The sequence below is a fragment of the Leopardus geoffroyi genome, chromosome B3 (assembly GCF_018350155.1).
Source record: "Leopardus geoffroyi isolate Oge1 chromosome B3, O.geoffroyi_Oge1_pat1.0, whole genome shotgun sequence".
NCBI classification, from domain to species: domain Eukaryota; kingdom Metazoa; phylum Chordata; class Mammalia; order Carnivora; family Felidae; genus Leopardus; species Leopardus geoffroyi.
In genome coordinates this window covers 32863578-32879187 of record NC_059337.1, presented here as the reverse complement: position 1 = coordinate 32879187, position 15610 = coordinate 32863578, and the positions used below count along the sequence as shown (strand labels likewise).

General features: G+C 40.5%; 1 protein-coding gene across 9 annotated transcripts in view; it reads left to right on the top strand.

The window, feature by feature from the left end:
* Positions 1-15610, top strand: part of NEO1 (neogenin 1) — a 236168-nt gene that overhangs the window by 204872 nt on the left and 15686 nt on the right. For 5 of the 9 annotated variants that reach the window (XM_045449152.1, XM_045449151.1, XM_045449147.1 and 2 more), the window contains exons 18-23: positions 19-157; positions 2356-2463; positions 4207-4401; positions 5044-5076; positions 8024-8092; positions 11527-11674. In XM_045449152.1, coding sequence (XP_045305108.1) covers positions 19-157; positions 2356-2463; positions 4207-4401; positions 5044-5076; positions 8024-8092; positions 11527-11674 — 692 coding nt within the window. The remainder of the gene's footprint in view (positions 1-18; positions 158-2355; positions 2464-4206; positions 4402-5043; positions 5077-8023; positions 8093-11526; positions 11675-15610) is intronic. The other 4 variants (XM_045449150.1, XM_045449149.1, XM_045449148.1 and 1 more) reach the window with 1 other exon arrangement.

Sequence of the window (15610 nt, the reverse complement as noted above, 5' to 3'; positions counted from 1 at the left end):
TCATTCATATGCTTCCAGAATGCAAATGCAACGACTTTAAGTTATTTGGTGACTGGTTTAAAAGCAAATACACTGTATGAATTCTCTGTGATGGTGACCAAAGGTCGAAGATCAAGCACATGGAGTATGACAGCCCATGGGACCACCTTTGAATTCGGTATGTGTTGTCTGAATCTTACATCACATGGCATTTCTTTTTGCAAGACATGAGAGCCAGTGGAAGTCCGTGCGAGTATTGTCCCACATCCCAAGTCCTGAGACTTCTCATCACCTGTTTCTACGACCCAAGGAAAATTATCGAGGGTGTGAATTAGCACATTTACAGAACATAGTAAGCAGCTACAGCTGGAGTTCAGTGTTTGAATTATGTTTTCTTCATCACTGAACAAGAACATTAGCCAATAATGGGATAATATAATGCAAAGTATACTAGTTTTTAGGAATCAAGAGACTTGAGTTCAATCCCAGATCAACCAAACACTGACTGTGTAAGTCATAAGTAAGTCATCCAGCCTCTCCATCTGTTTCTTCCATCTGTAAAAGAGGGGTAATAATATCTGCTTTTCATACCTTACAGGGTTATTGTAAGGGTAAAATGAGCAGATGAGAAAGCACATGGTAATTATAAAGCACTGTGTAGATGTAGAGGATTACTGTCATTAATCTTGCTTTACTGCTAAATTGAGAGAAAAACAAGTGACCTGCCCTTAACGCAGCAGCTGCCAATGCCATACTTGCTGGAGCCTCAGAACTTTACTGGTAGGCCACAAAGCTGCCCCAGCAGCCTTCTTACAAACCAGTTAATATCTGGTTGATATCTGATAAATCTCCCATTGGGACAGCCTCTAACAGGTTTTGCCTGTAAATAAACACAAAAGGTAAAAGACACCTAAACAAATTAAGGGGAAAGCAGGCTATCCAAGTTTGAGATTCCATTTGCCTTTTGCTCATTTGTAGGCCTACCTTCTACCTCTTATACTTTTCTAGCATGTGGATATGTGTAACCATTGGGAGTCTCTGTCTCTTCTGGCCTCCTATGGCTTTTTTCACCTGTATATAATGAAAAAAATGGAGCTATTAAGTCTCTCTGGACTGGGCGTGGCCCTAATGCCTTTTTGTCTTCTGCACAGTTGATTGGACTTCCTACAGAGAAAAAGGGTTGACTTTGGAGAGCTTAGAATTAATAGTGCACAAAAGTTTAGGTAGACATTGAGTTTACTTTCTTTGCTAGTTTTAAGAATATCTTTTTGCTTGGGGCCCCTGGGTGGCTCAGTGGGTTGGGCGTCCGACTTCAGCTCAGGTCATGATCTCGTGGTCTGTGAGTTCGAGCCCCGCGCCTGGAGCCTGCTTTGAATTCTGTGCGTGTGTCTCTCTCTCTGCCCCTCCCCCGCTCATGCTCTGTCTCTCTCTCTCTCTGTCAAAAATAAATAAACATTAAAAAAAATTTAAAAAAAAGAAAATATCTTTTTGCTTAATTCCAACCCATTAGTTAATAAATGATACTACATATTCCCTTGGGATATGTGCATTTCACCAGGCTTCCTGCCGTCCATTTTATGCTAGGAGAATTCCAGTATTTTAGGTAGAGAAGAGTAAATTGAAGGATATACTTAATTTGCTCATTTCTCTACTGGTACATTAATAGTTATCAGCCATGACATCGAAATACAAGAAATGCAGTGTTGTTTTATTCTGTTGGTTTTTCCGTTTCATAAACAGCTTTACATTTCAGAACAATATTCTCAAATAGTTGACAGTGTGTGTTTAGTGCAAACTTAAAAGCATCAATTTGTAAATCATTTGTTTTTTGAGGGAATAGGGATTTTTAAACATTGTATTTGGTTTGGAGAGCCATCTATAAATGAAAGCGAAAATTATTTTACACTTGAAAATATTCTAACAAAATTATCCAAATTTGAGGGGGAATGTCATCTTGGGCAAATTACCTGACTTTTTTCATTGCCAATGCCCTGATCTGTCAAGCAGGGATAGTGGTAACTGCCTTTCAAGTTGCCATAAATATTAAGTGAAATACTGTTTATAAAATGGCTGGCATATAGTAGATACTTGGTAACTAACTACAAAGGTCTTTTGACTTCCCTAAGTATCCTATAAATCCCTGACCCAAAGCCAAGATAACAATTCTGTATTCTCATTGTGTGGTATTTTCTCTTTGGTACTTGGCATATTCTTCTCTTGATTGGAGCTATTTGCAGGTAGACTTTGAGTTCTTTGAAGCCAGGAGGCTTTATCTTTTTTGCCTTATACCTCTTATTGTGCCTTATAAACGGGTTGAGGAAATGGTGACTTAAATTGAAATGGACAGGAACTAATGAAAGTCTTGTTTTTTTGTAGTTCCTACTTCTCCACCCAAGGACGTGACAGTTGTGAGTAAAGAGGGAAAACCTAGGACCATAATTGTAAATTGGCAGCCTCCCTCAGAAGCCAATGGCAAAATTACAGGTAAGCTGCTTTTGAGTGTATGTCTGCCCTCTGTTCCTACCCAGCAGAAGCATCCCAGCAGAGTGCTGTGTGGTTGGGGGAAGTGGGAGTCTGAAGGCTGGCTTGGTCATTTTATGAGGTGCAGTCATGGTGATCCTTGAAAGTGGACCTAGGGGGTGCTGTTGCTCACAGTAAGGTAAAAACGAATGGCCAGTTGGTTGTTCTGACTCACTTTGGGTGAAAGTCTGATGGGCGTTGTTACATTAGACAGTCTTTGGCTATGGTGAGGCCTTATGGACGTATTTATTTTCATCAGAAAAGCTCTTCTTTGCCTCTGACTAGATAATCAGCTTTGGCGTCAAAGACCCTGCCTGATTCTAAAGGGTAATACCCGGTAAATATAGATTCGAAGACCCAAAAAGCCCATTGAACTTTAAATTCAGTTTTTTGTCCCCAGGCCTGCTACTTCAGCTTCCTGTGCTCTTAACACTGGAGTTAGAAGTTTGAATTGGCCTAGGCCTTTGAAGGGACCTGGGATTTTTCCTTGGACTTTCAGAGAACTTACCACAGTAGAGGACACTGTGTCTTCTTGGCTTTATCAGGGAGGAAAGCCCAATGGGATTTAGCTCTTAATTATTCCCCTTGGAACCTCTGCTCCGTGTAGGTTTATGCCGAGGAACAGGAGTTTGCTTTCTGATGTTCCTATGTATGAATAAGGAGGCCCAAGGGAACTGATCACATTTCTCAGTGTTGTCCTGCTTCCGCTTCCAGTTAGAATCCCTTTCCGTAAATCCCTGGGCTTTCTCATGGTGTGCATGTGTGTGTGTGTGTGTTTTTTTTTTTTTTAACTTCCCTGTTCTTTACAAGAAGGAAGCATGACTTGACTTGGATTACATTTTATTTTATCTTTAAAAACCAGTAATGATGCATGCAGTGCATTTTTGCACTGTGTAGGTCAGGTAAGCATGTAGCTCTGCCTACCTCAGCCGTGGAGACTGAGTGCCCCCTGGTGGGAGTATCAGGTGATGTTTCACTAGGACTTCAGCCACATCAAGTCTGCAGTTTTAATAAAGGTACTGCCCAACTCTCTCCCCGCCGGGGCGGGGTAGTTTTTCTCCTGGGAAATCATGTTGGTGCAAGCTAAAACAGCGCTTCAAATCAGTGTCTGTTTTCAAAAGTGCATTATTTTAATTGTAGACCCTTGATGTGTATGCTATTCAAATATTAAGATGTTGAAGTGATTGGATTGTTTCCTTCTGAGAGTTCTTGCCCCTGTATTATTAACTTATGATAGTTACTATATAACTGCTTTTATTGCTTCAACTGCAATATACAGATGATAACTTACAGCTTGGCACTGTTGAGATTGCGGTTTTCTCTATATTATGTTTAGTGTAGCATTTTGAAGGCATTTTACCCTTGCCCCCCCCCCCCCCGCCTTTTTTTAAGTTTATTTTGAGAGAGAGAAAAAGTACGAGTGAGGGAGGGGCAGAGAGCCGGAGAGAGAGAATCCCAAGCAGGCTCCACACTGTCAGCATAGAGTCTGACTGGGGGCTTGATCTCACAAACTATGAGATCATGACCTGAGCTGAAATCAAGAGCCAGATGCTTAACCCACTGAGCCACCCAGGTGCACCACCATTGCTGTGTAATCAGTAGCTAGTTTTCTACTTGTATATGTCATAACATATAACTTTATTGACTTACCAATTGCAAAGAAAAAGCAGGAATAAGGTATCTTTTCTCATTTCCTCCTTTGGACAGGTTACATCATATATTACAGTACGGATGTGAACGCAGAGATACACGACTGGGTTATTGAGCCTGTTGTGGGAAACAGGCTGACTCACCAGATACAAGAGTTAACACTTGACACACCATACTACTTTAAAATCCAAGCCCGAAACTCAAAGGGCATGGGACCCATGTCTGAAGCCGTCCAATTCAGAACACCTAAAGGTAAAACTCCACTAAACAGTGTTTTCTTATATGTCTCTTTAGTGAGGCAATGCTTGCACATATAACTTTAGCACATAGAAACTGTGGAGAATATAAGAAGTCCTGATGATGAGATTATGAACCACAGTGTGAACCTTTATCTCAAAATGATCCTTCACTCACCCATTGACCACCAAATCAGTGCTCCCTAGGTTATTGGCCTAACCATATCACTTACAAGGCTGTTTAAGGCAGATGAATTGCAATGATCCTAAAGTTTTTACCGGTCAGATCAGATGTGATTCGTTTAGTTACCAGGTAGAGTAATAGCATGTTAATTTCCTTTCAACACATGCAGGCTGTCAACCTGAAAGGCTTATGGACCTTTGTAGAGAGAAAGACACTAATGGGGGATGTTTGAAGAAATCTCTAGATAAAAAAGTAAAGATAAAGTACTGAACCATGTGAGATTAGGAGTAAAATTTACCTGGGGACTGAGTCTGGAAATTTCTTTTCTGTTAGTACTGAAAACAAGATTCAATTTGTTTGGAAGTTTGTGGGTTTTTTTTTTTTTTTTTTTTCCTTTAAAAATTCTGCCTGTCCCATCTTCAAAGCTTGTGATCCTTGCTCTTGTTTTTTCTTCCCCTGTGCTTGGCCTGTTAGCGGACTCCTCTGATAAAATGCCTAATGATCAAGGTAAATCAGTTAGATGGCCTCTTCTTTCCTTTCCTCTCTTTTGTGACCTATTATTACTAGCCTTTTGTTGTTTTTGTTTCTTTTTTTTTTCCCCAAAAAATCGGTACTTTGTGTTAAAAACCACATATTTATTGGCCAAAGTGGAGTTGAGTCCATGTTTGTGGCACTTGGGGTATCTGAAAAGCTGGGGATCTACTTAGAAGCTACATAGGCAGCATCAGAAACGGAGCTGTAGATGAAGTTCTGCAGCTGTAGGAGATTGGCCTTAAGTATGGGTCAGTTTGTCCTTTGTGTTAAGATACTGAAATTCTGTAACAATGATAGGCATTTGGGCCATGATGGGAACCCTCACAGTTGTTTGTCATATTTGTAGCATCTAGGATTGTATTAGTATTTCTAAATGAAAAGTTGTAATCAAATTCAGCCGATACCCTATTTCCCTCCCCTCACAAAGAATCTACCCTAATGAATTGTATGGTCATCCATGACAAAATTAGTGCTATTTATTCTGTTACCCTAAGCTTACTTCAGAGCTTTTCTCCATTTCTCCCTTAAATATACTTGCTCATTTCAAAAGAGGTAGAAACAATTTAAAATGGAAACTTAAGAGGCACTGGCCTCAGTGTCCATTCTTGAAATTATTTGTCCACATGGTTTTTCTGCTATAATTGCTATGTTGGAGAAGTAACTGGATTGTGGTTTTCATCTCCAGGGAGTCAGCTACAGTTGGTATCTGTTTTCTATACCAAGAGCAATGAGGGGAAAGTTGATGATTGCTTTCAAGATTTAAGAGTAGTTTTTAGAAATAAAAAGTCTTTGGATTTTGGTGAATGGCAAGGAAGAGTCAGAACTTGAGGTTACATGTTTCAGGCTTTAGAAATGTGTTTGCACTCAGTGAGTCTTCCTTTGTATGTGCTTGTGTATATGTGTGAGGCACCTTGATGATGGTAGACATTTTAACTTGAGCATGAGAACAGAAGAAGAACCCTACTGTGTGCACAGATTACAGATGTGCTCACTGTCCTTCCTCTACTTCACTCGATAAGCTAGAGTACAAGTCTTCACTTGCACCACACCTCTAGCCTTTAAATTCCTTACCCATGTTTATTTTTGGTGTTTGGTTAATCCTTGGAATTTCTTGCTCATAGGTTGTATTTAAAAGAAAAAAATGCTGGGGAAGACAGGAATTCAGCCAACCAGTTTATTGGCAAAGTGTGTTCTTTGGCAATTAGTTGCATGCTACGATGCTCTGGATAGTTGGACTTATAGGTGGGCTACCGGAAAAAGAAGCAGACCTAAATGTGAAGAGCTTTGCAAGTACTAAGTCATCCCCTCCAACTAGACTTCATCACAGCGAAAAGAACAGCTGGAGTCATGGCCTGTGGTGTGTGCCACTTGGCAGGAATGATGGCGACAGAAACAAGGGGATGAAGTAACAAGTATGGACAGCAGGAAAGGGATCAGGGACTCTGAGTTAAATATGCCCTTTTGGATACCCAACAGCTTGCATTACTTTGGGAGTTTTGAGCTTCTGGAAACATAGAAAACATTGTTTTCATCTAGATATTTATTCTGTTCAATGAACTATATACACAGATGTTCAGATTTTAATTGTTCATTTAGTCCGATGCTATTAACTTTTATAGAAGTACTTGACGTTAGCTGTAATATTTTGTAGAAACACATCTAGTTTATGTATTTCTAGTCAAGCTTTATTTGTAGAAATAACTCATTTTTAAGTGTTTTCTGAAGCTTCATACTCTGTGCCTCTGCAAAGGGAAAGATTATATTCTTCCCTGGAGATTTATTATATTTGTAATAATAGTAGTTAATATTTGTTGAACATTTGCTATGTGTCAGGCGGTATTCAAAATATTTTATAGGATTAAGTTTCTATTTAATCATCAATACCATTTCATGAAGTAGAAACAATTATTATCACTGTTTTACAATGAAGAAACTAAGACCCCAAAATAATGACTAACTTGCCAAAAGTCAAGTACATGAAAGGCCGGTATTCAAGTGCAGGCAGTGTCCTGTATTAACCATGAGGAGCAGCTTTGACTGCAATTCTTTCAGACTTCAGGAGAAATCCAAACCTCGAATTGAGGAATACCTTTGATTTACTGGGAAAGGGCTCCTTATATTTGCTTTACCCAAGCAGCTTTTTCTATAAATGTGAAGAACGAAAACTAAGACCAATAATATGAATTATTAAAAAACTGATCTTTGTATTTCATGAAGTCTGTTTGTGAGGTGGTCCCAAGCCTAAGGTCGACAGCCTCACTCATTGTGTTTCATTATGATGGATTAGGAGACAGTGTCCTTGGTGAGCAACTAGAGGGAAGACTTCATTTTTCCATCCTTGGGTATTTAGATGGCTGAGCAGGAACTGAGAACCCGATTTGAACCTCCACTTGTTTTCCTGCTCCTGCTTAAGGCAACTTTATACTGAGAAAGGCAACTTTATAATTGGAGAAAAAAAAAATCCAAACACTACTGATACCTGGTAGGCCAGATCAACATAGCCAGGTCCTTGGAAAAGTCCACTTCTGTAATGCAGAAGTCAACCCAGCTGGTCCCTCTGTTCCTTTTCTGAGAGAAGCTAGTTTTGCCATAAGTGCTCTGAGCAGTCTTTCAGGAACTGTTTCCTGGGCGAGAGGAATGGGTGTGTTCCCACCTTATGAACAGCAAGTGGCAGTCTAGTTACATGCTAGATACAGCCATGGAACAAGGGTGTCAGCCTTTCAGATGCCTCATTGCATAGGAAGCTATATACCTTAGTTTGCTTTGCACAGCCTATTTTTTTCCCTGTTGTTTATGTGCTACTTTGTTTTCTCATGGACAGAGTAGACTGAAAATATTTTTTGTAGAAAACACTTGATGTGAAGCAGACTCATCACACCAATGGCTTGGACCCTTACTGATATGATTTCTTCTCCTTCAGCCTCAGGGTCTGCAGGAAAAGGAAGCCGGCTTCCAGACCTAGGATCTGACTACAAACCTCCAATGAGTGGTAAAGCCTTTCTTATGGCTCTTCTGGCTTCCTGTGGGCATGACACAGTTCTACTTGAGTCTCAATAAGTCTTTTGTAGCTTGTTTGTGGTGGGTTGTGGCATGTTACCTGTTTCCTTTTATTGAGTAGAGTTTAATTTAGGCATTTTCTGGCAAATGTTTGCTGAATTATAATGAATTACCCATTCATTATAGGATCCATAAGTAAAATTGTTTCCCCACATACACAACTTCAAATAAGATTAATTCTAAACAAATGAGTCTTCCTTTGCCCACTGCCTGCCTCTATAAAATTAGAATCTTGCTTTCAGAAATAAACCTTCTAATGTGATTATCCATCACATACAACAAGCCAAAGAAATGCTTCAGAATCATGAATTTCTCCCCCACACTGTTTACCACACTGTTTTTAATTTGGGAATTCTAAAAACTTCTTCCCAGTTTTCCTAACCAGGCTAAGAGCTGGTGCCTTCTGATTACTTAAGTGATGGCACCTACTTCTCTGTAGAACTTCACTGTTTTAAGTTATTGTCACATGTGAAATTACATTTGATCCTCATAACACTGTGAAGCAGGGAGAACAGATGTCATTCCCATTTTTACATTAAGAGACTGAGTGAAGTGAGTGCCTGGGTCCACCCACTATTATGGAAGTCCTAGAACCAAAATCCAGGTCTTCTGACTTCTGATCATGCCTTTCCCACTATCACATGCAGCCTAAAAGGTGTGGGGTGCTGTACCAGATGTGGGAATCTGAGTCCTAGGCTGAGTTCTACGACTCTTGAATTTTTCCTCCTGGGATGCATGTGTTACATTTATGTGCTGTCCACATAGAATATTCATGATTATGAGAAAAGCAATTACTTCCTTGTCTTTTCTTTCATTTATACTTTCATTCACACATGTTTTTAAAGGTTCAGGTTCTGTGTAACAGGCTATGGGAGCAAAAGGAATGGGTAACAAACCAGCTGACGGAGAAAAGGGAAAGCTTCATAGAAGAGGTGATGACTGACCCAGATATGAAAGGATGCATGGAAGATGGCTTGACATTTGTCAAGGAGGGGGTTGGACATTTCAGGAAACAATAACAGCATGTGCAAAAGCATGTCAACAAAAAACAGCCGGCTCTCTCCAGGGATCACGCTGCCTAGAGACAGGATAGAGAGTCTCACATCAGAGAAGGTAGTGGGTTAGAACCAGCCTGCCAAAAGCTCAGGTACCCACACTATGAAATGTGAGTTTCATCCTGTGCATAGCACATGTAAGATACCTCCTACCACAGGGACACTGGGATTTTCATTTATTGAGTATCTAGTGTTATTACTCTGATGAATGAAGAATGAGTCAGGGGCTAAGATTATGAAGTCAGAGTGGGGAGTTAAGAAGCAGTTGTAGTAGTCCAGCTGAGGCTTAAGAAATGGCCTATCATAATGTCCCTAACAGGACACGCTCCTATGGCAGCTCACTCTCACTCTATCTTCCCTGGGGGGTTTTGGCCCTCTCAGAAATTAGAGGTCAAATGCAGTTTAATGGGAATTCATCTCTGTTGAGAACAGGGAAGAACTGCCCCCACCACCCCTGCTAGCCTCCACACCCCAGGCCCCTAATCTCTGATTCGTACCGCCTGTCCCACCACATATCCCACCCTATAACTCAAAACTGCTGTTAGTGAAAGTTATTTATGTAAAGCCCCAATATGGTCTAATTTTATTAGTCCCTAGCTCTGTAGTCTTTCCCGAATATAAAAATGTTGTTTTACTAAAGGTCGTTATGTACAGTATACGTTATCTGTCTGCTTACCTTTCTCTCAGATGAAGAATAAAAATAATCAAAGCAAATGTAGAATAATAAGCTCTAAGCCCTCCTAAATCAGCCCAGATTTCTAGCACTGTGCTTAGATGTAGCCTATAAAATCATATAATCAAAAGTTGGAAGGTCAGCTAATACAGTGTTCTGGATGGGATTCCCACAATAGGTAAAGTTTGAATTAGATCCTAAGTTTATAAACCAGAGTTGTATTTGAGAATCACTTTAGGAGCTTTTCTAAACACTCAGATTCCCAGGCCATAACTTCATGGTAGGAATTTCTTCCACAATCTCCCAGACGGGTAGAATGACTCTTCTTAGGCACTTCTAGAAACTAAACACTCATTACTTGGTAAGACAGCTCATCCATCATTGTGCAGCTCTGTTTGTTAGGTAGGAGAGAGAGAATCGCTAGAAGGAAAGACATCAGATATCCATGGTAGAGCTGTTTGGTGGAATTTCCCACATTTTATAATATGAGCATGCATAACTTTTATAACAAGGTGGAAAGCAAAGCAGTGTGTTCCAGAAGGTAGAAGAGCAACACAGAATAGAGCTAAGTTACAAAAGGCCTTGGACGCAGAGTTTGGCCCTCATCCTGTAAGCAGTGGGGAAATAGTAACAGGAAGGAAAGCCAAATTTCCTCAGGGTCATAAATGATCCAGCCTCCGCACACTCATCTATCCCTGTCTTTTTGTGCTCACTTTCTTCCCTGTAACTTTGCATCTCTCCTTGCTTGAGCAACACTGGCTGCCTTCCTCTTCCTTGGACATGCCAGGGCTCATTCCTGCCTTAGGATCCTTCCACTAGCTGTTCCGTCTCGAATGTTCTTCCTCCACATCTTTGTATGGTGGGATCTTTCTTGTCCTTCATATCTCAGCTCAAATGCCATTTCCTCAGAGAAGCCTTTTCCAACCATTCAATCTAAAATAGCCACCCGGTCACTCTGTATCATATCCCCTCATTTTATTTTTTTCACAGCACTTATTACTAATAATTTCTTACTTGTTTATTTTCTGCCCCTACCCCAGCAGTCACATCTTTGTTGTTCACTGTTGCATCCTTAGTAACTAGAACAATGCCTGGCACATAGTAAAACTACTCGGTAAATATTTGTCAAATTAATGCGTATGTACAGACCTGCTTTTTCCTGAAACTGAATAAGAGAATTGACTTTGCAAAGACTGTATTTATAAAAACAGACTGTATTTTTCAAGTAGTTTTTTGTGGTCTCAGACATCTCTATGGTGGGGAAGACTTCAGCTTTCTATGAATGTACATTTTTAAAATGGTTTTGAAAGTCAGAAAACTAAATGATTTACAAATGGTGCTTTATAACACAAATTTATGCATAATATAAGACCACGAGGGGCAGACCCGTTATTTGTCCAAGTATAATGTTTAGTATAATTTGAGAAGCTTTTATTGAACCAGCTTTGTGCAAAGCACTGTGCTAAGAACTGTACATAGTGCAGAAACTTGCCTCCCTAGATTTTGTGAGACACCTGTATGCAAGGTGTATTGCAATGAGTGTATTACAGAGAAGTTCACATGAAGTTTCCATAGCCTGAGTGTATACATGTTTGGAATTCTCTAACACTAATAAATGTCCCGGTTTTCCCTCTCCAGGCAGTAACAGCCCGCATGGAAGCCCCACCTCTCCCCTGGACAGTAGCATGCTGCTGGTCATCATTGTTTCTGTTGGCGTTGTCACCATTGTGGTGGTTGTGGTCATTGCTGTCTTTTGTACCAGGCGTACCACCTCTCACCAGAAAAAGTAAGGAGCCCCAAATGTAGCCCATGATTTTTGCCATTGATTCTTTTGCTACTATGTGACTTCTGTGTTTGGCGTTGTACAAAGAGATCAAACATAAAATGCACTTCTCCCTTGAAAAATGTGAGGATTAGGGACACTGACCCTAATTCAGAATTAGGCAGTCAGAATTCTGCATGTAAATTTTGACTACCCCCAAATTTAACTACCAGTAGCCTACTATTGACAGAAAGCCTTGCTGATAACATAAACTATTGATTAACACCTATTTTGTATGTTATATATTATATACTGTATTCCTTCAGTAAAGGTAGAAAAAAGAAAATGATTAAGAAAATCATAAGGAAGAGAAAATACATTCACAGTACTGTACTATAATTATCAAAAAACGTCTGCATGGTGAATAGCAAACGTATACCCTCACCCTGGCCCTAACCCTAACCCTAGATCTGGAAAGTGGATTCCTGAACACCCAATAAGAAAAGCTAGGAAGCAGCCTAGTTATTTTGGAGAAGACCCCAAATATTTAAGAATTTCTGAAATATTTAAGAATTTCTGAAAATTGGTATGAAGGTAGAGATAAAAACAGAAGGAATAATTGAATATCTATTTAAAGACTGTTTAGAGCCCAAAATCCCCTCCTTGCCTCAGTTCAGTAGATGGCTACCATTCTATTTTCAGCCAAGCAGAAGTCTGGGGTTTTACTCTCTAGAGAGGTCTCTGAACTGTCAGATGCCAGGCACTTACCCTCATGCTCACTCTAACCCTAGATCTGAGGGGGCAAAAGGGAAGATATGGTATATTTATGCAATGGAATATTACCCAACCATAAAAAAGAAGGAAACCTTGCCATTTGCAATGACATGGATGGAGCTAGAAGAGTATTATTTTAAATGAATTAAATCAGAGAAAGAGACAACCATATGATTTCACTCATTTGGAATTTGAAGCAAAACAAATGAGCAAAGGGGGAAAAGAAAAGAGAATGGCGAACCAAGAAACAAACTCTTAACTATAGAGAATGAACCAATGGTTTTCAGAAGGGAGGTGTGTGGGGGGACGGGTTAAATAGGTGATGAGGATTAAGGAGGGCCCTTGTGATGAGCACCGGGTGGTGTATGGAATTGTTGAATCACTACGTTGTACGCCTGAAACTAATATTACACTGTATGCTAACAAATTTAAATAGAAATTAAGAAAAAAAAAAGTCTGCATGTAAGTGGACCCCTACTGTTCAATCCCATGTTGTTCAAGGGTTAATTGTACATGAAAAATTATGTTTTAAATATTTTTAAAGGAAAAGAAGAATGGTTCTCATAAGTATGTATCACTCGGTGTCCTGGCAGGAGAGAGGTGGCACACTCAAAAAGAGTGAAAGGAAGATTCTCTTTCCTAACCTGACTCTTTCCTAAATGGTCCCTTTAGGACATTCACAAAGTCATAGGTGGGGTTAGGAAAGAGGCAGAGATGTTTGAGGGCCAGCAGCCATGATGGTTACTGTCACCCTTAGGCCTAAAAGGGCAAGAGGTCTTTCTGAAGAATAGCTGTGTTCAGAGGTCTGAAGCAGTAGGAGAGGGCTTTCTGACAGGAACTGGGTGTGGTTGTAGGAACGTAGTCTCTGCCAACCTCTAGCCCAGCAGGGAGGGGACAGGCTAAAAACTCCTACTCTCCAGTCTCTTGCCTGTGTCTTCTGTTGGCCAGATCCATAGGAAGCCACATAAAGCAGATATAGTTCATTTGACTCAACCTCTCAGGTCACAGGGTCACATAGAGAATAGATCTGGAGAGGAAAGTGGACTGCGTCCCGCCTTGCTGGTTTGGAGTACTGTTTAGAGGCGCACATGGTGAGCCATATGGACAGGGGTTTATGGGCATTCTTACAAGCTTTTTCATGGCACAAATATACCTGAAGTGGAAGACCACAGCCCTCTTTATTCTACATCTAAGTTTAAGAATATTTTCCAGAAAGTGCTACCAAGTGTGGAAGTTGAGGTTAGGGCTAGCAGGGGCAGGTTGGGGGTCAGTGGGGACAGATACTGATTTAGGGAATAAGAAAGGCTCATTTATGATCGGAATATCAAATGAGCAGAGGGGTCAGGTGGCTGCTAGCTCTGAGTTCCTCTGAGATACTGAGGGTCGTGGTAATTGTTTAAAGCACATAGCCAGATGATTGAGTTACATACTGCTTGATAACAGCCTACACTCCTGAACTTGACAGAATCCCTGACCCAACACTGCTTTCAACTCCTATATAGTATCTGGCCAGCGAGACAGATACCAAAAATAAAAAGGTTCCTGAGTTAGCCCTAATAGCAAAACACATTATGGGCAATAAAACGACTTCAGTTGCAGTATCCTAAAAGATCGTAAGATGGAGATACTGCTGCGTAAAAGAGAGAGAGAACAGTTCACGTTAGTGTTTGTGATTATCCCTCAGACTTGGTCTGCCCAAGGCAAGATGCCTGTGTTTGATAACAATGAATTTGGTTTTAGTACCGAGGACGAGTACAGACTAACCACCCTGTCACTGCCACTAGTGACAGCTTCATGTCATTTTGTGTACGTTATGTGAGGTGCTGAATCTTTCTCTTGCCCAGAGAAAGTAGCTTTCTAGATCTTGCAGAGCATCTCTTTTCCAAGGGATTGGGAGCTCCTTTTATAAGCCTCCTGGTTACTGCCTCTTACACCTCTCCTTGTCCCCTTTTGATTATAGAAAACGGTTTCTCTTAAAAGCCTCAGAGATGACATTATTTCTACTCTAGAATTTTCCTGCAAGCTTCTTTGTTTGGCATTTCACATTTATTTACCTTTATGAACTTAGTTTTATATCTAGTTTCAGAAATCTTGAGATCTTTATTTAAAAGAGTCTAAAAAAACAAAGTGACATAATTCCTTAGTGCTTTGGGGAATTTAAAATTCAAAGTAAATAAAAAATACTTATTCTTCAGATTGAGAGGTAGGAAACTGAGTGGATAATAGGCTCTGTACAATAGGCTCTGTACTTTGTACTTGAATCTGCAAGTCCTACAGATTTGGGTCCTTTGGTTTAAAAAGAATTGTACCGAGGGGACACCTGGGTGGCTCAGTCAGTTAAGCATCTGACTTCAGCTCAGGTCGTGAGTTCAAGCCCCGCATCGGGCTCACTGCTACCAGCACAGAGCCCACTTCAGATCCTCTATCCCCCTCCCTTCTTGCCCCTCCCCACTCACACTGTCTCTCAAACATGAACAAACATTTCAAAAAGAATTGTATTCAGTCTTCATGGAGCTTTCCCTCCCCCTCTCCCAGTGACCATCTTTCCAGGTGTTCCATGAATACTAAAAAATATGTGAGCTTTTCTTATCACTTTTCTCCCTTTCTGATACCTGAAGTACCTCCCATTTCAATTGTAGCTGTTTATAGACTCTTGCAACCTCAATGATGACCGAGCATTTAGGGCCTCGTTGCTTCTCAACATGTTCCTCATTAGCCGCCTTACCCTTGGCAGATGAGAACTACCTCCGGGTACCACCATTGGATCCAAAAACCTTCCTCTGCATACTTCCTCCAGTTGTTCATTTATCCTCTGGATCAGTGGCTCTCATCTTTCTAATACCTTATACTTGCTGTTACCCCCTCTCTAGCACAGCCAACCTTTCACTCTCTCGGTTCTATACCTTCAGCAGTTAAGTGTGCTCAGACTCTTTCATCTTAAGAAATCAGTATAGTTATAACCCTTATTCTGCTGCGTTGTCCTTACCACTGGCCTTTTACAAACGCCTGTCTTTCCCTTCACCACAGAATTTCTTGATTACTGCGTCCACTCGTCCACTTTTCCATTGCTTACTCATGCTTCAGTCCTTTTCAATCTGGATTCTGCTCCTACAACTTTTATCAAAATTGCTTTTGGTAAGGACCAGTGACCTCCATATTGCTGAAGCCAGTAGACATTTTTTAGTC